The sequence below is a fragment of the Pezoporus occidentalis genome, unplaced genomic scaffold (assembly GCF_034315485.1).
Source record: "Pezoporus occidentalis ecotype Australia unplaced genomic scaffold, CSIRO_AGI_Poc_V1 ctg12, whole genome shotgun sequence".
In the NCBI taxonomy this organism is placed as follows: Eukaryota; Metazoa; Chordata; class Aves; order Psittaciformes; family Psittacidae; genus Pezoporus; species Pezoporus occidentalis.
Window position 1 is genome coordinate 266,382 of NW_026912994.1, and position 23,800 is coordinate 290,181.

The 23,800-nt window shown below is 39.1% G+C and overlaps 1 protein-coding gene across 1 annotated transcript in view; it reads left to right on the forward strand.

Annotated features, from left to right (window-relative positions):
- LOC134156941 (low-density lipoprotein receptor-related protein 1B) overlaps positions 1-4,051 on the forward strand; it is a gene marked incomplete at its 5' end in the record, with an annotated part of 264,744 nt that extends 260,693 nt beyond the window's left edge. Inside the window, one exon of the mRNA XM_062605389.1 lies at positions 2,173-4,051. Coding sequence (XP_062461373.1) covers positions 2,173-2,313 — 141 coding nt within the window. The remainder of the gene's footprint in view (positions 1-2,172) is intronic.
- Between the last annotated feature and the right edge of the window lie 19,749 nt (positions 4,052-23,800).

Below are 23,800 nucleotides of genomic sequence, written 5' to 3' on the forward strand. Positions count from 1 at the left end.
CAGTGTGGTGCTTTTCCATGGCATTATTTCAGTTTACCATAACATTCACAGCCATGTATCTTAATACATTTGTAATTTATATGTAATTACAGGCATTTAGTGAAGTTTGTCAAAGTGAAAGAAGTTCCCAAATAAACAAAAGCAAGTGCTTTTGTTTTAAAGAAACATGATACAAACTAAAATGAACAATTTCCTTTAATATTTGCCGTGCATTTTTTTATTGTTGAGTTTTCAATCAATTTTTATTATTTACTTTAAAACATCACATTTTGACTACAATTTAACATGATGTTTGCAAACATTGAAATTTAAAGTATTAAAAAGGGACATCAATATGACATTTCATGTGCTTCAATATATATATATTCATCTTTTGTGCCATTTGCATTCTTGCATGGTTGAAATATATGCTGTATTTGGAAGTTTAACAATTTGTATAGGGTATGAAAGCTAGAATATATGCCCATTTCTAACATTAACTCCTTCTGTTATTAGAAATCACTTAAGTTACTTTCTGTAGCTCCTGCAATATGCTGTCATTACCCACTCAAAGAGGCATCATGAGACAGAGCCTACTATTATATGTAATTTTAATAACTCTATAAGGCACTATATAGATGCCAAGTGTCTCTCTTCTGTTGTGGTTATTATCCTTAATAATGATTGTCAATGAAATAAGAAGTCCTATCAGTTGAAATTAAATTTCTGTTTTCCTGAATTTCTGATTATAATCATTACAACAGATGTAACAATCTCTGATTCAGCTGGGACAGACAGGTGTCACTGAGTGTTTGCTTTCATAAATTTCTACAGCAGTTGATTGAATATTTATGTTTCATTAATACAAAAGAGTATTTTTTTAAATGTGACTCATCTTTTCCTTCTTTCCTGCCTCCATTCCAGGGAGGTGCGAAACTAATTTGTAACTAACTAAATGAGTAGCTGCTGTAGATAGCAAACCTAAGGAATATCTGAATCCTGGGCCCAGAAATATTATTGATCAACAGAGAAAGGAAGAACTAGATTCTAGACATCATTCATTCCTTGTTGCCCAGAATGTACTGAGGATATTTGCCAGTCAGGAAAACCTACCCATATTTGGTTTGGGTAATTTATAGTTTAGCCACTTCTTATGTACACCAAACTAATTTACCCACTTTGTAGCTTGCGTTCCACTCGGTATTTGTGTGAGCAAAGCTGTGCTGTTTCGTTAGTTGTAAGAAAGGAAGATTTTTTGAATACAGGATGTCTTTTCCAGTTATTATAGGTAAAAAGCTGAACATCTAGTTGGATAGCAAAGGTCTTCTAGGAGACTATAAAGGCACAAAGTATGAAGGCATTAGTGGAGACATAGATAAGATAAACCTTGCTTTATCCTTAGCATGAGTGACAGGAGAGTAAGTTTTCATCCATGTTATATACATCCTTCTGTGCTGTTGTACTCAGGAGATTTCTCACATACTGAAGTACTTTGCAGAACTAAAAATGGACTTGTCCTGTACTGAAGTTATGTTAATTTCAATAGATTTTTTTGTTAAAGTCCAAACTACCAAAATTGTTGAGAAAATATTTCTCAATCTGTAACTACTATGATATATTAACAATTATGCTGGTTTATTATTAAAGTTAAATTTACATTATGGAAGTATTTAATTTTTGGTCAAATCATGTTGTATATTTGGGCCACAGAATTCGAAAACATGGTCAGCTATTGATGGGATGCTGATGTCTTAGAACAGGTAATATATGGAAACTGTTATTTGCAGTTTTCTACTGTTAAACTTGTCACATGGTCTCACAGTGCACCTTCTCTATAAACTTCTTCATACCTATTCTGAAATCTTACCGTGTAATAAGGTGGACAAGTCAACATCAGAGACATTTTTCAAGGTTTTTGTCTTAATTTTCATCATTGTTTTTTATGGTTTGAATATCATAATATTCTGCATGTCATGTCATTGATTCTTTTAATAGCATGTCTCATCCTGAATTTAGTTTTTAACTAAATAATTAACTCATCAGGTTTTCAGAAGTCCAGGTATCAATATATTAAGTATGGCCAATTATATTTTACATGTACTTGGTCTTGCTTTAATAAACCCATTTCCATTTCCATAAATGTTTATTTTGGTTTAATCTGACTGCTCTAATTTATGCTTAATTTCTCTGCAGCCAACAAATTATGCCAATCCAGTATATGCAAAATTATATATGGATGGACAAAACTGTCGAAACTCCTTAGCAAGTGTTGATGAAAGAAGAGAACTCCTTCCAAAGAAAATAGATATTGGGATAAGGGAGACTGTGGCATAATCTGCTGTTACCTTTTATACTCTGTATAAATGTATAAAATATAAGGATTACTTTTCTATGTACCAACAGTATTATAATTGTTTCAGCATCAGCATTACCTCTGTTTTTTGTTTCGTTGATTGTTTTCTGGGTTTTTCTTTTGCTGATGACTTTTGACTGACCATTTGTAAGGTATTTTTATGAAAAAGAAACTGCACTACGGTACAATTTACAACAATGCTGCTGAAATAACACACCTTTAAAATTGTTAAAATTGCAAACAACATATTCATTTGTAGCGTGAAAATGAGCAATCTATTTTCTATGAACTTTTTTGGTTCTACTTAATTGATGAAGATGATATCTGCACTTTTTCATTATGTAGTCTGGAAGCTGTAGTACAGTGTGTAATTTTGTTTATTTTAAATGGTGAAAGAATGATTGAATGGTCTACTCTCTTCTTTGTGCCCATTAGAATTTCTCTTCAGATCCTGGTAAAGCTAGATAACTTTTCACAAACAAACATAACTTGCTTTTAAATTAGCTTTAGGTTGCCAAGAAGTAAGCAAGACTATAGAAATGAAACATCTAATGATCTGCATGAACACAATGATTATGTTCAGAAATTCAGTGACTGTACATGATATACTAAACATATATACCATGTAAGCAAGCTTTGTATTTATTAAAATCTTATAGAACATAGTAATGGTATATCTTGGAAGCTGAAACCTTACTTGCTGTGGGACAAAGCATACGAACACCAACAATCCTGTAGGACAGTAGCCACCCTAGAGCACAAGAGGGCATTGCCTACACATGCATTATATGTTTATCCACTTAATCATACTCATTACTTATGGATTAATAATTCACCAACACATACCAAGCAGTAGGGAACAAACCAAACCCCAAATCTTAAGCACACACAGATGATCACAGCATTCAGTTTTGACAATCACAAAAAAGTCATACTCGCGATATTAAAGAATAAAAAAACACTGCAGTTTCTCTAAATGAAGATAAACTGTGATACTGCAGAGGTAAAACATAACTAAATTGCATATTAGGGAAACCTTGCCTAAGACCAAGTTTCAGTATTCTGGGTTAAATATCAAAATCCAATTATCAAAAGTGAAAAGCATCAGTAACAATTCCTAGCACTTGCTCTGACCTGGTCTGCTTTCTGTTGTTGATAAGAGAAAAAATCTGATTCACCTTTTTTAATTTTAGTATAAATAAAGAATACAATTTCTTTCAGGTTTGAACTGAATCAAAATATTTTATACATAACTTTAAAGGCACAAAAGATGTATTCACATATATACAGTGGAGGACTCTTCCTTTCCTCTGCTAGACATGACTGACTTTTAGGTATCATAATATATTAATCTAACAGATTAAATATGTTTGTGGTTGCTCTTTATTCCCTTTGTACAAACATTACAAAAATAACTGCTGTTTTATAAAAGATTTTTGTTGTACTATTGTGCATGCATACTACCTATTTCTAAACTTTGCCATATTGGGGCCTTTATAAAACTCTTGATTTATGTAATACTAGTGCAATTCTGCTTGAACAATGTTATGCATATCATAAACTTTTTCAGGTTCTTGTTTAAGTACGTTTTTTTAAATTGAACAGTATTTTTCATTTTGGTTATAATAGTCATTTTGCCTATGTTTCTACAATGAAGTGTTAAATACTTTATAAAAAAATTGTTGACTGATTTATTTAAATGAAGATCTACATACTTAATTCAGTGTGTTGACTAATTTTTAAATTTAACTTATAAAATGAGAACTAAAGAAAAGCAAATTGAAGGGAAAGGACATTACTTGTACAAATGCCTAAATTTCTTTTTCTTGTTTTTTTTTTTATTGACAATTTTTGCTTTTTATACAACTTCTATTTAAATGTTTTTGCAGTTCTGCACATTTAGGTAACTTAGGTGTATAGCTGTATATTATGTAAATAGAATTTTAAAACAATTTCATTTTTTATAAAAATACTGTATTAAATAGTTTCATACCATGCAGGTATGATTCCACAGGATCTGCCTTTATTCTGCTGTCCATCAGAGATGGATTTGGCCCTCAATTTTTGCATAATTCCAGGTTTTATGAGGTGTAAGTATTTGGGCTTTTCAGAAACTTTACAGTTTGTTTTGTGGCTGAGAATCTCATACTTTTAATACTCAAGTAGTACTAAACTTTAATTAGTGGCTATACAAGTAACCTGAGTTTGAATCATGAAGTCTTATACGGACCAAATGGAATTTAGTTATTGTGATGTCTCATGCTCCCTTTCAGTGAGACATTTTTATTTACTTCACACTTGCTTAAGTGTAAATTACTTTTTAAAACATGAAATTATTTTATTTTCATACCAATACACAGTTGATATCAGTAGAACTATTAGATGATACTGGATATTAGATCAGAACCTAGTCTTAAGTTTATAGGTAGGGTTTTGATATTGAGCTCTACCACTGCCATGCCTTAAAGATCTTTAAATCACGCATTGGTGTAATAATCCCCAATGGACTTGTTTGGTTGGTTGGTTTTTGTTTTACCAAGGTTCTCTGCGGGAACTGTTTCTTTGTCAGCACTAGAAACCCAGGCTCTGTAGCTGTGCGCACAAGGATCTGGTGGGGGGAAGGACTGAGAACCTGATCAATAACCTATATGTGCATCCTCATAAGCTCAGTAAAATAATTTTGGGCAGGAATTTCTATAAACTTTTGCAAGGAACAACTAAAATTTTTAACTTTTCACTGCCTTCTTGTTGATACTAATGCCAAAGGTTCATATGTGGTTTAAGTTAACATAAGCTTAGAAGAAAAAAAATTGCATAAATGTGCCTGTATCGCTGATTAAAACATCTGTCTCTTCAGGGTATAGTTTCAAGGCTTTTTCTGGTTGCTTTCTTGAAGATACTAATGTTTTTTCATGTGAAATGCTAGTAGTGTACTATTTCACTGTATTCATCAGGGTAAAATTTTTCTTCCATGGTACTAATATTTTTTCTTAGCAGTGTGAAGCAGTTTGTGGGTTCCATAAATATCAGATACTAAAATTATTCAGGAAAATAGAACTTCCGATAAATCTAACCCTCAAATACACCATTCATTTACTTTTTACTCTCAGGCTTAGGAATGTTTCCAAGTTCATGGGTAGCCACCATACAGGTCTATGTCTCTTATTTTCATTACCCATATTTACATTTAAAAAAGCCAAAATCATGTAACCTTGAAGGGTCACATGATGTGCTCCGCCACAAACTAGGTTCTTAAATTCTTTGCTGAATGGAGAATCTTCATGCATAACATACGAAAAAAGGCATTCGTGCCAAACTTTATGTAATTGTGTCTATTTGAATTTTTTTCTTCCTCGGAGGTTATACTATTCACACGTAACAACAGTGCATTGGAGTCTCTGCCTCTTGTTCTATGCAAGAGTTTGCATAAGCTCTAAATTATGACAATAGAAGCTCAAAAAAGCAAATTGAGATGGATAATGCTTTTCTACTTTGATTTGTCATTCCGCAATGACGCTCTTGCTACTTTGATTAGTCATTTTGCACAACTAAGATAGATTGACAATGTGAAAACAATCCCGTTGATAAACACAGTAGGAAGTACATTTGAGAATATTTCTTTTGATGTGCATTTTTTAATTGGTCTTTCATTTCCAAGACAGTCATGGCATTTGATGTTTCTAGAAGGAAAGTTCTGTAGTGGAATGCCTTTAAATCTTCTACCCACATTTATTGTCAATAACAGAATAATATAATATAACATAATATATAATTAATATAATATTTTTATCAACCTCTTAGTGACCAGAATCAGAGTAGTCACATATCTAATAAAATTTTGTGTAAACACTTTTCAGAAGATTTGTTTCAGTGCATAATATATCAGAATAAAACCAAGTGCCTTCTCCTGTATCCCTCTCTTTGGAGGATGAGAAGATGAGAAAGGAAGGAAATGTCAGTGTTAATAAAAGTCCTCAAGCCATAAAAATAAAAAAAAATTTCATGTAGAACAAGGAGATCAACAATGAATCTTATCTGCCTGGCCTGGGGCATCACTACAAAGACATTGAGACACTAGAAATTTTCAATTCTTAGATGGGCAGAAGTATGGCTGAGAGAGGGAATGATTATTTATCATCCCAGTTCTCTAATTTATTGCGCTTACCATCTCCACATGTGAGAAATACAGATCTGATGAAAATAAGGATTTCTAATTTACTGCCTGAATTATAAGCTTACAAAAAGACGAAAGAAGCATAAAGCATCTTTTTGCTTCCCTATGCTAGCTGCACATCACTTAGTATATATTGTGACTCCCATGACCTCTGACAGTGGTCTTCAAAGCAGAACTTGAATAGAAGGAACTGTCTGCTAGCCTCAGGAGCATATTGAATGAGATTTTCCTGGAAAGCAAATAATGATACTACCACCTCCACTACTTCTATTAAACCTAATAATAAGCCATTTTTGTCAAAAAAAAAAAAGTAGTTTTTAAATATCAAGGTATGTGCATATACAAAATATGTATAGTATCAAAGTGATGTGTGGGTTCCATAAATATAGTCTTGAAAATAACTCAGTATATGAATACTCTGAGTAAAAAACTCCATTTTCACAGGTGAGTAGAAAAGAAAGTCTGAAATTGACATTGAAATTCAAGGGGTTATATTAATTTACTATTACTGTTTAGTTTTTTAAAAGTGAGTGTTCAACTTGGAGAAAAAAAAAAGAATTATAAAGGCTGGTCACTGTATTTTTCTGAATATTAAACAAACAATTTTGAATGTGACTGAAGTTGGCACCTCAAAAGATTTCAGAAAAAAAAACCTGTCTAGTCAACAGTCTCTCACTTTTGTTTCGTGTCAGTAAAGCACAAGCAGCAATATTGTGTCACAGAAGTAGGCATTTGATTATTCATTAGAGATAAACAGAATAAGATAAGCATGTGTAGATTCATGACAGCTCTAGCTGAAGTGATGATCTACTCAACAGATCAGTGTTCAGCCACTTGAATAGCTCATGAGGTTGTGAAGGTATCATACTTGAGCTTCAGGGAATGGGTTTCCAGCAGCAGCAATGTGCCTGGATGTGCTGATGTCTAAATCTGGTGACCCATGTTTGTGCTGCCCACTGAGCTGTGTAACAGGCCACCATCTAAATGGGGCCAGAATCCTTGCTCTGTCCAAAGAGCAGGAGACAATGTGAAGATACAAAGCTTTAATTCCATTGATAACTGTAAGATCTGGGTATCACCCACATGTTTAGTAGGATATCCCAGTATAAGGGTCGTGGAGTCCTGGTCTATTAGAATGACAGGAATTAACTTTCTAAGAGTACATCATTGCCGGGTGTGAGAGCAGACAGAACTGATAAGAAAGTCATAGCAGAGAGCATGTGTGATGATCTTAAACGTCTTTCACAACCTATTCGATTCTATGATTCTAGACAGCTTTCTGTCTTCTGTCCCAGACATCATGCCCTACTGGTGGACATTACTATTCAGTGCCTTTTGTGTTGTTCAGAAAGTATAACTAAGCATCTGTACCTCCAGCTGAGGGGTTGGGGGATGCACTGTCAGCTCAGAGACTGTTTCCATGGGTAACTGACTGTATCTGGGCTGGCGTGTCAGACTCAAATGAAATATGTCAGCTCCTGTGATGGCTAGAGCAGCTGTTTGGAGCACCATTCACACTTGTTGCAGGTCTTATTTCAACCAGTAGGCTGCTCTTCCCCTTTATTTAGGCAAGCAGGCTGCACCATTCCCTGAGAAACTGATACAGGTGTGGATAAACTCTCTGGTTTTCATCTGGGCCATGTTGTCTGTATGTAGTTCACAGACCCATCCTTTTATTTTTCACTGCCAAGAAACAGGAAACGGAAAACTTTGTGACTTCATTTGAGAGTAAAAGAGGTTTACTCCCCTTTTCAAGAAATCTAAAAAATAAATGCAATGAAGGCTTAGACATGACCTTACGGATACTGTGCCTGCAGTGTTTGTATATAGACATGCTTCCAGTGTGAATATACATACAGGCAAAACATCTAAAAGAGGAGCAGTGCCAGGTAGGTGACCTTTCCAGCAGGAAATTATGTTTTTGTTAGATGAAATGAGTCAGTTTCCCACTGTGCTTTGCTGGAGCAAGTCTCTAAAATGGTTTTCTGCCTATGTATCTGAGGGGATCATGATAATTTAATGGAGAGAGTTTTCCCTGAGATACCACAGTGATGACTGTTGTACAGTGTCTGACAGCAGCATGCTGATAACTCAGTTTAGGTGTCCTCTAAGGTCAGCAAGTGGCATTGCAGAGGTTGTAGGTGGCCCTTTTTACTAAGATACATCATTCCTGGTGACTCACATGAGTCCTGAATTTCAAATGGTAGTTCTCAATGTTGTCAAATAGACCTTTGCTGGAATTACTGCCACTGTGAGCTTAAAATAGAAAGAAGAAAAAAAAAAAAACAACAATAAATTTTTGTCTGTTGATTCTGAAGGACAGATCTTGTTAAGAGTTTTGGTGTGAGCTGTGTAGCTGACATCTTTGTTCAAAACTTGCTGCCATGTAGTTAGCAAGCCTCATCTCCTGTGGGAGCTAGATCCCATAGGCACGAGCATTTGATAAATATCCTGGAAGCCTTGAAAATAGTTGAAGGGAGGAGCTCAATAGCAGTTTGAGAATTGCCCAACAGAAATTCTGCACACTTAGTGAAACATGATATGAAAATAAGTATTTTGTAAATCAGGACCCTGAGCTTCCAGAAGTGTAAGCGTTGTAGCTAGAAGGACGTTACTAGTTTGAGCTGATAGAGGTCCTCAAGCAATTTAGTTTTAAAAGGCAAAGGAGGCAATGCTCAAGTAACATTCCCAGTTACAGGGAGGGGGGCTGCAACATTTTATAACAATATGTTGGAAGAGCTGTCCTTAAGGAAGAATAGACTCATGAGAATAAGGTAGGATGGGCAGTCTGTCCCGAGTATCAAGTTAAGGTTTCCCTTCTCCAGGCATGTCTGTAGACCATAACATCTTTCTTTTCCTCCTACACCACCCAAAAAACATAATATGTTCATATCCTGCACCTGTAAGCGTGTATGCTCATAAATGCTCTACTTTAAAAGCCTGATCATACTTGCAGCTTTTCATTGGAGGATTCTAGCACCCAGGTAGTTTTGAGGCGACCAGTGCATCCCTCCACTGATCCTTTGTTGAAATATCGTAAGATGTGAAAGTATGGAACACTGCACCACTGTCTTTACTGCAGGAGTCACAATATTCCAGTTATAGATCCTTGATAGTCATTTGAAGTTCTTTTATGTAATAACACTGTAACAGGATGTTTTATACAGCATGAATCAGAGTAGCTGTTCAATAAAAGCTGTGCTTCGTGTGAGCTCCCCATGGCTAGTGTGCAGCCCGTGCTTCCCCAGGCTGGAGATCCCATGGTCTTTTGGTGGCATTTCACCTGTCTGTAATGAGCTAATGTGGTTCAAAAAAACCATATCTACCCTGGTGGGTTTTGTAGTTCAATAGGCAGGCTGAAAATAGGTCCATTTTAATAAGACATTGACCTTCTTCAGGTTTTGTCTGTGTGAGTGTGTGATTGGGTTCAAACATTGTACTGTTCTGATGTGTCTTACCTGACCCTTTTCAGAAGATGTTAAGCCATTGTGAAAGATGTGTGATGATTTTCTGAATATAGTTAGCTATTTTAATAATCTTGAAATGGCTGAAGTCCCAATAGCTCATTGCCCTGAACAAGTATGTTAATATAGATTATTCTACAATTGTTGCTTTAATTATTTTTTTTTCAGTTTGTTCCCTATTTTGCAGAATCAGAAATCTTATTCACCTGTTCTTAATGGACATGAATAAAATAAAACATAATAAAATGGCTAATTTGAGATTGCTCTCATATATACTACCAAAGTCGTGTCTGAGAGTATTAGGTTGTTCTTTTTTCTGCTTAAAATTGAAACATTAATGTAGCTCTCAGTGATAGGTACTAAAACATCTTTATAAATATTTGAAAAGATGCTGTTCAATGAACTGTGCAAGACAGGAGGCTGACCTCCCACAACTAATTAATTATCACAATCAGAGGAACTCCAGACAAAGTACCCTCTCCAGCAATTTGGAAACTAATTAACATTCATGTCACTTGCCTTCCAATTATGATTGAATATGCAAGGTCAGTGGGACACAGCAAGTGGAAGAGCTGAAAGTAATCTCCTAGTACTGTGGCAACAGTTAAAAAGTAATGTCATGCACTGAAGGACTGTGCAAGAAATACGGATTCTGTTATCACGTCCCACTGTGCTAAGGGAAGGACTGATGAAGAGGGTCACCACTAACACCAGTGGTTTTGATCCTACTTCTATGGACCAGAAAAATGCTTAACTTGTTATTTGCAAAACTGAATCACGCTGGCCAGTTACAGTCATCCGTAGGCCTAAACAAAATATTTGTCTACCCAGTTTTAAGAATATCTGTCAAACTATATGACTGCTCTCATCACACATTTTGCTATAGAATTAATAAATATTAAAGGATTGAACAGCATCACTTGTCAGTGGAAAGTCCTAATTAGTGACATCTGATTGGACAATGATGCCCTTTGTTAAGAAGTATCAATATACTTTTTAACAAAGGAGTTTGGGTATCTAGAACATGGGGTTTAGATATCTATATGGGGTATCTAGAACAAAGGGATTTGGCTATCTAGGACATGGGACTCAATTTAGTAGGCCAGGTCTACTAGGGGCTGGTGGAGCTGGTCTGCTTTGGTAGGAGGCTTGCCAGACTGGTCAAGAAAGCTTTAAACTAGATGTGTTGGGGGAGGGGGCATCATTCCATCCCAACACACCCAGTCAGTTGCCAGCACCCATAATAAATGCTCAGAGCAATATAGAGATATTCCAGTTGCTCCAGCCAATGAGCCGGTTTCATTTGGAGCTTGGCTCAGATGCCTCTATACAAACACCCGTAGCATGGGGAACAAACAAGAGGAATTAGAGATGTGTGCACGTCTATGGGGATATGATACAATAGGCATCGCAGAAACACGGTGGGATGGCTCCTATGGCTGGAGTGTTGGAATGGAAAGTTACAGACTCTTTAGAAAAAACAGGCTCAGCAGAAGGGGAGAGGGAGTTGCTCTTTATGTTAGGGATAGGCTGGAGAGTATGGAACTCTGTCTGGGGACAGGTGAGCAGTCCACAGAGAGTTTGTGGGTCAGGGTTAAAGGGAATATAGCTATGGGAGACATTACTGTGGGGATCTGTTACAGACCGCCTGATCAAGGAGAACCTGCGGATGAAGCACTCCACAGAGAGATAGGAAAAGCCTCACGCACACAGGCCCTTGTTCTCATGGGGGACTTCAAGCACCCTGACATCTGTTGGAGCGAGGGTACGGCCCGGCAGAAGCAATCCAGGAGGTTCCTCAATTGTGTGGGAGACAACTTCCTTCTGCAAGTAATAGAGGAGCCGACAAGGAGAGGTGCCATGCTTGACCTTGTGCTCACCAACAGGGAAGGGCTCATTGGAAATGTGACGCTCCAAGGCACCCTTGGATGCAGAGATCACGAGATGCTTGAATTTGAGATCCTCAGGACAGTGAGAAGAACATGCAGCAAGCTCACTGCCCTGGACTTCAAAAGAGCAGACTTTGGCCTCTTCAGGAACCTGCTTAGTAAGGTTCCATGGGATACAGCCCTAGAGGGCAGGGGGGTACAAGACTGCTAGTTGATATTCAAGGATCACCTGCTACAAGCTCAGGAGTGTTGCATCCCAACTAGAAGGAAGCGCAACAGGAGGGCCAAGAGACCTCCTTGGATGGATAAGGAGTTGCTGAGGAAACTTAGAGGGAAAAAAGAGGCTTACAAAAGGTGGAAGCAAAAACAGGCGGCCTGAGAAGTATAGAGGGATTTTGTCCCGGAAGCTAGGGACCAGGTTAGGAAAGCTAAAGCTCAGTTAGAATTAAACTTGGCTAGGGATGTGAAAGATAACAGGAAGGGATTCTACAGTTATATTGAGAATAAAAGACAGGCTAGGGACAATGTGGGCCCTCTCTGGAAGCTATCAGGAGAACTGGCTACCCTGCTTTTGGAGAAGGCTGAGGTTCTTAATGACTTCTTTGCCTCAGTCTTCACTGGCAAATGCTCTGACCACCCAAGTCTTGGAAGGCAGACACAGGGACTGTGAGAATGATGACCCCAGGCCCATTGTAGGAGTGGATTTGGTTAGAGACCGTCTTAAGAAGCTGAACGTACACAAGTCAATGGGTCCTGATGAAATGCATCCATGGGTCCTGAAGGAGCTGGCAAATGAAGTTGCTAAGCCACTGTCCATCATATTTGAGAAATCATAGCCGTCAGGTGAAGCTCCCGATGACTGGAAAAAGGGAAATATAACCCCCATTTTCAAGAAGGGGAAAATGGATAACCCAGGGAACTACAGAGCAGTCAATCTCACCTCTGTGCCTGGCAAAATCTTGGAGCAGATTCTCCTGGAAGGCATGCTAAGGCACATGAAAAACAACAAGGTGCTTGGTGACAGCCAGCATGGCTTCACTAAGGGGAAATCCTGCCTGACCAATTTGGTGGCCTTCTATGATGGGGCTACAGAACTGATGGACAGGGGTAGAGCAGTTGATGTCATCTACCTGGACTTGTGTAAAGCGTTCAACACTGTCCCACGTGACATCCTTGTATCTAAATTGGAGCAACATCAATTTGATGGATGGACCACTCGGTGGGTAAAGAACTGGCTGGATGGCTGCAAGCAAAGAGTTGTGGTCAATGGCTCTGTGTCCGGCTGAAGACCAGTAACGAGTGGTGTCCCTCAGGGATCGGTGTTGGGACCGGTCCTGCTCAACACCTTTGTCAGTGACATGGACAGTGGGATTGAGTGCGCCCTCAGCAAGTTTGTCAATGACACCAAGCTGTATGGTTTGACTAATACTCTGGAGGGAAGGAATGCCATCCAGAGGGACCTTGACACACTTGTGAGGTGGGCTGATGCCAACCTCATGAAGTTTAACCATAACAAGTGCAAGGTCCTACACCTGGGTCAGAGCAATCCCAGGCACAGCTACAGGTTGGGCAAAGAAGAGATTCAGAGCAGCCCTGTGGAGAAGGACTTGGGGGTGTTGGTCAATGAGAAACTTAACATGAGCCGGCTTCAGTGTGTGCTTGCAGCCCAGAAAACCAACCATGTCCTGGGCTGCATCAAAAGGAGCGTGACCAGCAGGCTGAAGGAGGTGATACTGACCCTCTACTCTGCTCTTGTGAGACCTCACCTGGAGTATTGTGTGCAGTTCTGGTGTCCACAACGTAAAAAGGACATGGAACTGTTTGAACAAGTCCAGAGAAGGGCCACAAGGATGGTCAGGGGACTGGAGCACCTCCTGTGTGAAGATAGGCTGAGAAAGTTGGGGGCTATTCAGCCTGGAGAAGAGAAGGCTGCATGGAGACCTCATAGCAGCCTTCCAGTATCTGAAGGGGGCCTATAGGGGAGCTGAGGAGGGACTATTCATTAGGGGCTGTAGTGATAGGACAAGGGGTAATAGGTTAAAACTTAAACAGGGGAAGTTTAGATTGGATATAAGGAAGAAGTTCTTTACTGTGAGTGTGGTGAGGCACTGGAATGGGTTGCCCAGGGAAGCTGTGAATGCTCCATCCCTGTTGGTGTTCAAGGCCAGGTCGGACAGAGCCTTGGTAGACATGGTTTAGTGTGAGGTGTCCCTGCTCATGGCGGGGGGGGGGGTTGGAACTTGATGGTCTTAAGGTCCTTTCCAACCCTAACTATTCTATGATTCTACGATTCTAATATCTAAACTAACAGTAGGACAAACCCATTTTTTCATATTAAGAAGTTTTTACATCCATTAGCATTTTTAAGTATTTTATCTGTATTTTAAAATGCAAATGCCATATTTCAATAATTGAAACTAACTTAGAATCTTCTTCTCTCATACCTTATAAAACATGCTTTTAAATATATATTATTTGAAAAATCAATATTTTAAAGAAGGACTAAAACAATATAGGTTAACAAGTACATTAACGCTTAATGAAATACCAAAGTGTTGACCATAATGACAATGTTATCAAAAAGCAGCAACTATATTGTCTGTTTAAATAGTCATATCAAATAAATACAGTGTGACAGCCTGAATCTTGTATCACTGTACCAGGTCCTATTTATTGTGAACAATAGTTACAGTCCACCAAAGAGATGAATGTTGAGGTCAGTCACTCATTGTCACTCCAGTGTGGTTAACAGCTGCCACGGCAGCCAGGAAAAAGCAATAACCTGTGAACACTGAAACTCCACTTAGATGCTGCAACAAGTGTGTTTATTTGTACAGCGTGATGTAAAATAGGAAAGTTCACTGAAAAGAACACTTCATGATGAGATGTGCTCAGCCATTCTCCAAAGGGGAGAGTGTAGGAAGCATTACCAGTCACTGGGACAAGGAGCAGTTTATTAGTCCACCAGGAAAAGAGATGGCTCTTGACCTAATAAAGTAACAGTTGTGTCTCAGAGGAAGTAAAATGACGTGCTTCTTAATTAAGAATACCACCTACATACACTGGCTTATAATAGCAAGTTTCAGAGTTTTAAATCTGGGATGAGCCTTTGGGGAACTTGAGAAATATACGAGCAAGTGTTGTGTGCTGGAAGGGACTGTCTCGAAAGTTGCCACTTCAGAGGTATGCAGGAAGATGGAGACTCCAGGAGGTGTGTGGAAGCCTACATGCAAGTTAACTAAAATTTAAAACGTAGAAGAAACAATGAGACCATGATTTGGGGGTTTGTTTGTAACTATGTGGTCTATTTTGAATGCTGGTGTTATGAAAAAATACTTCTGTTTAGATTTTCCCTGTGCTGGCCAGAGCTTAGAGGGAGGTCAAGGAACAAGATCACAACCAGGCACTCCATGCAGTGCTTGCCTATTCACTGAGCAATTTTGGCTAACTGGGTGTTCTGTTTCAAGTTGCTTGGACTATTTAAACAAGAAATGGAGTTTATCCAGTAAATCACATTATATGTTATATATATTAAAAGAATCAGATTATTCTTGTTTTCAGGTATTTTAGAGTATCTATGTTTATCTAAAGTCTGTAGGACTCAGTCATCATCAGCAATTTATTTGTTAATTTGTTTTCAATCTGTCCTTGGTTATATTCCAAAGCACTCAAATATATTTCTAGTTCTTTAATGTTTTCATAGGATTTTTTTACTTTCTACTCTATATGAAACAGTTAACTAGGAGGTTAAAAAAAATCAGGGAAATTAACTGGATTTCCATGGATACAGATAATATGAAACTGCGTTCTTTGTACAGAATTGTTCTTTTTATTTGTACTTATTACATTTTTAAAGTTCATATTACAATTTAAAAATTTGAGACATCTTTGCAAGATTTGAATGACAGAATACCAGAGTCATACTCATTACAGATGACAGAAACCCTGTAGACAGAACTAAGTCTATTTAAGTAAGAATAACAAATATGGAATCACAGGGCTTGGCAGGACCTTGGGGGCCGCCTTGTCCTGTCTATGTTTCCCAGACAGCACCAGCTATAGCTCAGGCAGCCTCTGTAGAAATTTCTGCAGCATTTTTGAAGAGTGACAAGGAGGTACTGAAACAACCAACTTCAGCACTTGCTGTCCTTTTTTTTTCCCTGTCAAGAGTATGACTGATTTTCCACTGCTGAAGTTTAAAGCTGCTTGTTCTATCCTCATTGAAATGAAAATGAAGCAGAGAAGATGACCCTGTTGTGGTGTGCGTATCTTGGTCCTGCTTCATGTCCCAGGAGCGCTAAGGAGCCTTCTAGAATAGCATCTCCAACCAGACTATGGGGACAGCACGAAGACCAAAGGTGTCAGGCTGTCCTCTGCAGCTGTAGACTCTGCATGATATCAGAAGATAGTGGTGGGTGACATGGGACTGATGGAGGCACTTTCCTATCTGTCTCCTTATTAATGAACCAGTGAACCAAGAACTCTAAATTGACACTTCTTTTCTTGTAAATCTTACTCTGTAAATGAAGGCATGCATTGATCACTTGCTAATGCCAGGCAGAATCTGTAAGAAAATAATCCTCAAACTGAAGTGGCACAGCAAGAACATATGTTCATATTTCAGCAGAAAAAAAAACAAACAAGGATACATTCATTTCTAGAAAAGGCAAGAGGTAATTTCTCTGAAAAGCTCTGGACAGAGAATCACCCAGACAGTGTCTAATGTATCTAATAAGACAATGTATCTTATTTCATGTCTATACCTATAAGAACAATACTTGGTCCTACGAAGAATTCCTAATCATGTGTGCCAGAGAAACGGCTGAGCTTCATTAGCTAGAAGGAGGTTCTTTGCTGACTGGCCTGCCCTGCCTTATTTCACAGCAGCAGGCTGTATCTATCAAAGCACCAAGTCAGTAATACAGATAATGAATCAGGAAAGCCAATAGTGCAACCAAACATCTAAGTGTAATAAATTGAAATACTAACTCTATGAAATTATCCTGAACAGGGTTGCTGAAGAAAGGGCATAGCTAATTGTGGGACTGGAATGGGTCATTGATTAAAAAAATACCCACTGGTTTGCAAACTTCTTACCACAAGGAAAAGCTTAATGGGTCATTTGATCAGAGTCTACAGAGCCCTCCATGAGTCAGGATAGAGGAGTATAGATGGGATTAATTTAGAATCAGGTGAGTGATATTTGATGATGTTTGGGGTAGAAGTGTGGTTTTGTTTAGTTCGGACATTTTGTTTTCTCTCAGTGAGGATGTTTATCACACAATCAAATTACAAAAGGTCATTGTTGCAATCACCACCACTGCAATTCTTGAAATAAAAACTAAATGTTTTTCTAAGCAGATAAGGCTGTAATTCAGCCAAGATTTAATTCAAGTGGTTCTTACATTATTCAAGGGGTCAATCTAAATGTTCATGATGTTCAGACCACAGGGACTATCATTCTGTGGGCTCATTACAAAAGCAGTTCCTAAGCAGTTGAAAATCTCTGGAGAGGTGCAAAATTCACCACAAAACCCACCCACCAAACACCAGTAATATTCATTTTCATGTTTCATTTCAAACCAGTACCATTTCATTTTCTAGGATAACAAATTATGGTGATAAGCTACAAGTCACATATTTTACTCATGTAACAGGCTGCACTTAATGGGCACATTATTCAACTAAATTTTAAATGCAGAGCCACACGTACGTGTGTGATTAAGTTGTCTGATGATACTCACAGCATCAGCAAGAAAGCAATGCTGTGCTCCATTTGTAGCTCCTGAGATGAGGGAGTCCATTAACAGTTTAGCACTAACAACTGACTGTGAGAAGTACAACTACTGTCTGCGGAAAAGAAGACTAAGGGAGAGCAATCTGTGATATTTACTGAGCCCACTGGGCCCCTGGCAGTGGAAAATTAACAAATATACCAGGAGTTTGGTGCACCACTGAATTGTGTTTGGGGAGGGGGGAGGAGAGGGTAGATGTTTAGGAATTGGCTGAATAATGTTAACCTTCAAGAAAAAGTAAAAAGTACCCAGAAAAAAAAAAAAAAGAAAAAACAATCTGGAGTAAAACAGAGACTTTCTCTAGGATGATGGTTAAAATAGCTGGTGTTTTGTCATGTTCCTAGGCCCTCTAGTGAAGTGGGGTTTTTTTGTTGGTGTCTGGGGATGTTCCCCTCACCCACCCTGTCACTCACTGCTAAAAAGAGGATTTCAGAGATCAGAAAAGGCAAGAGAAGTTAATGCTAGTATACAGTGCAACCCCAGGAAGGGCCCAACCACACATTTCCTTCATGAAGGGTGAGAAAAATGCTTCTGTGTGAATGCTGTTGTTGTATAAAGCATTAGGTCTGTTTTGTGTAATTGCGGCAATTACACTCTTCTTCTCTCCAGCTAGTTCTGGCAGCCCTTAAGTTACACTCCAGTTCCCTCCTCTCCCTCTTCATCCTCACCATGACTCTTGGTGTTTCCTGGCCCCAAAGAATTTAAATTTTGCCCTGTTTCCTCCTGATGGCTCTTGTGTTCACTCTCACTTCCACTTCATGCTGACCTCCTCCAGGGATCAGACATACGAGCTACAAAGGACGTCTGGCTCGTCTGGCTCACTTCCCTTGCAAGGAACAAGCTGTCCATGTTTTTTGTGCAAATATACACACATATTTGCTCAAAGACGATCAGGAGATCCTGATAAACTCATAAGGTAGTAGAATTCCTGAAAAGTTTCTAAAGAATACATAGGGTTACATAGAATACATAGAAGTTTAAGATAATCAAGGCATCTTGCATTTTAGTTTTCATTGCTATGACTTTATAGAAATTGTTTTTTTTCCAGTGAAAATGCTACGACCTAACCTACGGCAGCCTTGCAGTTATGGTGGTTCGCTGATACTATGACAAATTCCACCCGTAGGACTAAACAGCTTTACTTGTGAAACATTGCAATTGTGAAATTTTCATCTAACCTACTTAACTATTTTATCAACATGCTTTGAGCTGATTAGATCAGCTTCTTTGTGCTCTAGGACATTTTGTGTGTGAGCTTGGAGTTCACCATCCAGTGTGTGTGAAAACATACAGCACAAATCAAAGACTGATCAGATTTCTGTGTAGCAAACCTGGTCCTAATGAATATTTTTGGGTTGTTTTTTTTGTTATTTGTTTGTTTGTTTTTTAGGTTTCCTGTGCAGTCAGGGCACGTGAGATTTGTTTTTCCTGAACCAAGTTTACTGCTGAAGGTAGCAATGCAGTTTGCACTAAAGCATAAATCTGCCATCTGAAACCCTTGTAAGAACATACATACAATATTGCTATTGAGAGTACTCAAGTGAAAAAAAAGAAACATTATGTATTTTAAAGTGCTTGTAAATCCCTGTTGCCATATGGTTTGCTGATACACACATGCATCTTGTTTACTTTCATTTTTCAACAACAGTAATAATAATGTCACTGTAATGAACATTGTTTGAACACTGCTGATGGGCATCTGGATGTGAAGTGATACTTACAGGCCATAGGCCAAAAAAGAGAGCTGCTTGTCAGAGTGGCAGCATCTTCTATACAAAGCCTGGAGAAAATCTTGTTTATCCCATGTACACTTCAAAACTCTCTGTGATTTAAAGCTTCAAGTAAGAGTTTGGCTTTTTACTGGTCCCATGGGCGCTTGTGTGCATTGCTGGAGCTTTTTGCTGTCTCATAATTAGTATTGCCCAAAGGGGAGAGACTGGCAATACCCTACCTCCTGGGACACAGCCAAGACAGGCTGGTCTTGGCAAGGAGAACTCCAATACATATGACAAAATTTAACAGAAAAGAATTTAAAGTGATTCACATAGTATCTGCTTTCCCATCATCTTAATCCCAATAGCTTTTGCTCATGAGAATATTTAAATATTCAAAGCATATTCAGAATATTTTCGCTAGAAAAACATGTTGATCATAGGATCATAGAATCATAGAATAGTTAGGGTTGGATAGGACCTTAAGATCATCTAGTTCCAAACCCTCTGCCATGGGCAGGATGCCTCACACTAGACCATGTCACCCAAGGCTTTGTCCAACCTGACCTTGAGCACTGCCAGGGATGGAGCATTCACAACTTCCTTGGGCAACCTGTTCCAGTGCCTAACCAACCCCACAGTAAAGAACTTCTCCTTTATATCTAACCTAAACTTCCTCTGTTTAAGTTTAAACCCATTGCCCCTTGTCCTATCACCATAGTCTTTGCTATAGAGTCCTTCCCCAGAATCCTTGTAGGCCCCTTTCAGACACTGGAAGCGGATGCTTAGATTTAACCAAAGCTACAATATACAGAGTATAGCTGCTAGAAGAAGGAAAAATGTAGGTCTTGGGATAGAGAATTTAATTAACATGAGTTGCATTGTTTACTGCTCTATTCATGGATGTAAATTCAATTAACATGAGTTGCACTGTTTACTGCTCTATTCATGGATGTAAATTCAATTATCTTTGACATACTTTTTAAAATATCCATTGTTATGAAAAGTAAAGTGCAGCTTCATTACTAAAACTCATTTTGAGTTGCTGCTTTGAAGTTCAGTACAGATTTGACAGGGAGTCCTGCTTGGTTCACAAGCCTGGACAACTTGGGCTGTGAGCTGAAAGCGTCACAAGGTCATTAAAACTGTGCCCCTTCTTTTGCACCCACCCTACACTTTGCTTCTCCTGGCATAACCAAATGGCTTTTATCCTCCTTCAGCAATCCGGATCCTATACAAATAATAATGGTTATAGGTAGATCCATTCATGAGGGATCATTAGCTTTGCTGGTGAGCCCTGTATCCACACCACCTTTTGTCTTTGCTGTCAAAACAGCATGCAGCTTGCATTGCACTGCATTTCACTGCACTGCGTCATTGCATTATATTTATTCTCTTCTGTTCTCTGCTGTTTTGTTCTGTTCTGTTCCATTGGAAACACAGTGTTGTCACTTGACAAAGGAAGAAAATGCGTAACAAAAATTTTACATTATCAGCTTGCTGTTTTTCATTTGGGATGTCTATATCCTATCCATGTGTATATTCTGTAAGTGTGGGACTCTCAATGAGTAATATGAACTAAGCTCACAAATCCAGTGGCAGCACAGATGATAGAGCAGTGTAAAGGCACAGCTGGTGGCAGTCTCGTGTAGAGGATTAATTGTGCTTAGTGAACCCCGCGAGTTTCACCCACTCCCAGTTTCAGTTCTCCGTGGCCCCAGTAAATTTTTCAGTAAAACTATTTGCTGAGGATTAAAGGCTGCAGGAGGTTGCAAAATGTGTGTAAAGCTCCTCTTGTTTTTCTTTTTTTCCTTTTTTTTATATAAAAATAAGTTGGGGTAAGGCACTTCACTATTGTATATGGGTAGCCTGACTATCATACAGCACAACTGGCTATTGCTGAGGGCAGTGGCTGAAAGTTATGAGCTATGGAAGCCAGGCACTCTAAGAATGTGCCTCTGTGATCCCAAAGTAATTTTCAGACCTGGCACAGTTTTTCTCTGTCTAAAAACCAGCAGGAGCTTTTGTGAAATGAAAGAGGGAAAGCCAAACAACTGCAGTGAAACAAGTGCCTATTTTCAAAGACTTCTAGACGCTTTTAGAGGCTGAGCTCATCTTTTCTCCATGCACCAACACTTCCCAAACTTGTTATGACCATTGCTAACCCTCACCAAGGCCCCAGTGAGATGATAATTTATTTGCCTGTGCCCACACAATTGCTGCTGCTGGTTGGGGGAAGGTAAGCTGAACAAACCTTCCTGTTTGGGGCAGTAATACCTGTGACTTTGAGGTGTACTTACAGCAGATATCTCCTGTGCCAATTTAAAAGTCCCAGTCTTTGCTTTTTTTGCAGTTTAATCAACTACAGAAGCTCTTTATTGCTTTCTATACATGAGTGTCTCAATACCATGCTTCAATTAACTGTGTTGGGCTCGGCTGTCATTCGACACAGGTTTTATTGGAATAGATATTAAATCCCATCTTTCATAACTGTGTCTTAAACACATCTGTACTGAAGTCTTTTAAGTAATAATTACTTTCCATCAACTGTATTTTATTTGTTTCACATTTGCTCCTGAGCAGCCTCATCAAAGTCCATCACACCTTTCTTAGACGGTGATTTCTCCCACCTCCTCGGCTGGGGTGGGAAAGCTCTGGCCCAAACTTGTTTTCTCCTCTCCTGGGGATCATGCCTAGGGCTGATCTCACCAACACAACCTTCTTCTGATGTTACTGCAGCTCCCTGAAAGCTGCCTCATGCCAGGGAGACAACCCCAGTAATTCCCATGAGGGTAGTGCAATGTCAACCCTGGGCGTGCCTGAGAGCTTGCAGGTTCTTTCAAGTTTGCCTTGGTCTTGCAAAGCCACTTTTTTCCTCCTTGCTTTGCCTGGAGGTCCACAGCTGTGTCCTCTGCTCCTTTTTCTCTTCCCTCCTTGCATGTCCAAGGCACAGGTGTTTTGTTCAAGCATGCAGGCTGCCAGAGCGTTCCAGGCGGCCAGTGGGTTTTCACACCACTCTGGGGCTCCACACTCCTCTTGCCCACTGTTATGGCCTCCTGGCTGTGCTTCATCACATGGGATGTAATTTTTCTGGCTTTTCAGCCTGATTTATCCAACTGCTTACCCACCAGCACAGTATTTTGTATTCCTCTTTATAAATGTCAGGTTAGAGCTTTCTAATTTTACTGTTGTGGATCCTTGGAGAGTTTTTGGAAGGAAAAAGGATATATTTCTCTGTTGCTTTAGCCAGAAGCAGCTAGAAAACTGGAGGTGACATATCCGAGCTGCTATCCCCCAGCCTTGTCCTGAGGACAGGCAGTGCTCTCTGAGGAGCCCTCTAAACACCATTTCTCTTCACAGCTCATGGTGCAGTCCCCTGGAGTGCTCCAGTCCCACCTCCCACACAAAGTAAGGCCACTGATTTGTCTTCTAACAAAGATGCTTTCATGCCTCCATTACCTCCATGTTTGTTTTTCTTTATTTTTCCCTTCCTGTTAGCATTTTAGACACTCATTGTTATTATATGTCAGCTAACACAGCCTGCCTGTTTATAGGTTAATAAGGTGACAAATTTCCTCTTCACAACTCTTTGTTAAATGTTTAAGAGCACTTAGATACTAGCCCAATGATTTCCTGTATATGTGCTAGATCACTGTATGTTGTATATGTATATATTTCCTGTATATGCACTAGATCAATACATGTATTGTACAGAACGCAGACCCAAACCCTTCCCCTCCTGACACCCAAGCCTCCCACCCCACAGGGTAGGAGGAAACCAAAGTAAAAAAAATATGTCTGACCTAAAAACTGCTGCAGATTCCAAGGTTTTGTGTTTAGTGGTGTCCTGGGTTCAGCTGTAGCAGTTTTTTTCTCCTTCTTAGTAGCTGGTGCAGTGCTGTGTTTCAGCTGAGAAAAATGCTGATAAGACACCAATGTTTTAGTTGCTAAGTAATGTTTACTCTGATCAAGGATGTCTCAGTATCTCATGCTTGCCAGTGAGGAGGGGCACAAGAAGACAGGAGAGAGCAGAGACAGCACACCTGAGCCCAACTAGCCAAAGGGGTATTCCATACCACAGCACATCATGTCTGGTACATAAACTGGGGGGAGCCACCCAGAAGCCCCAGATTGCTGCTTGGATCAGGCTGGGTATTGGTTGGTGGGTGGTGAGCAATTGTACTGTGCATCACTTGTGCTTACTGCGTCCCTTCCTTTTTTAGCTTTATATTCTCTCCCCTTGTTATTTGCCTTATCATTATTATTATTATTAGTAGCAGTTTTATATTATGCTTTAGTTATTGGACTGTTTTTATCTCAACCCCAGGACACCATGGGATTTACATTCTTTTGATTCTCATCCCCATCCCTCTGGGAGCAGGGGGGGAAGAAAGAAGGGAGTGAGTGAGTGGCTGCGTGGTTCTGAGTTACCGG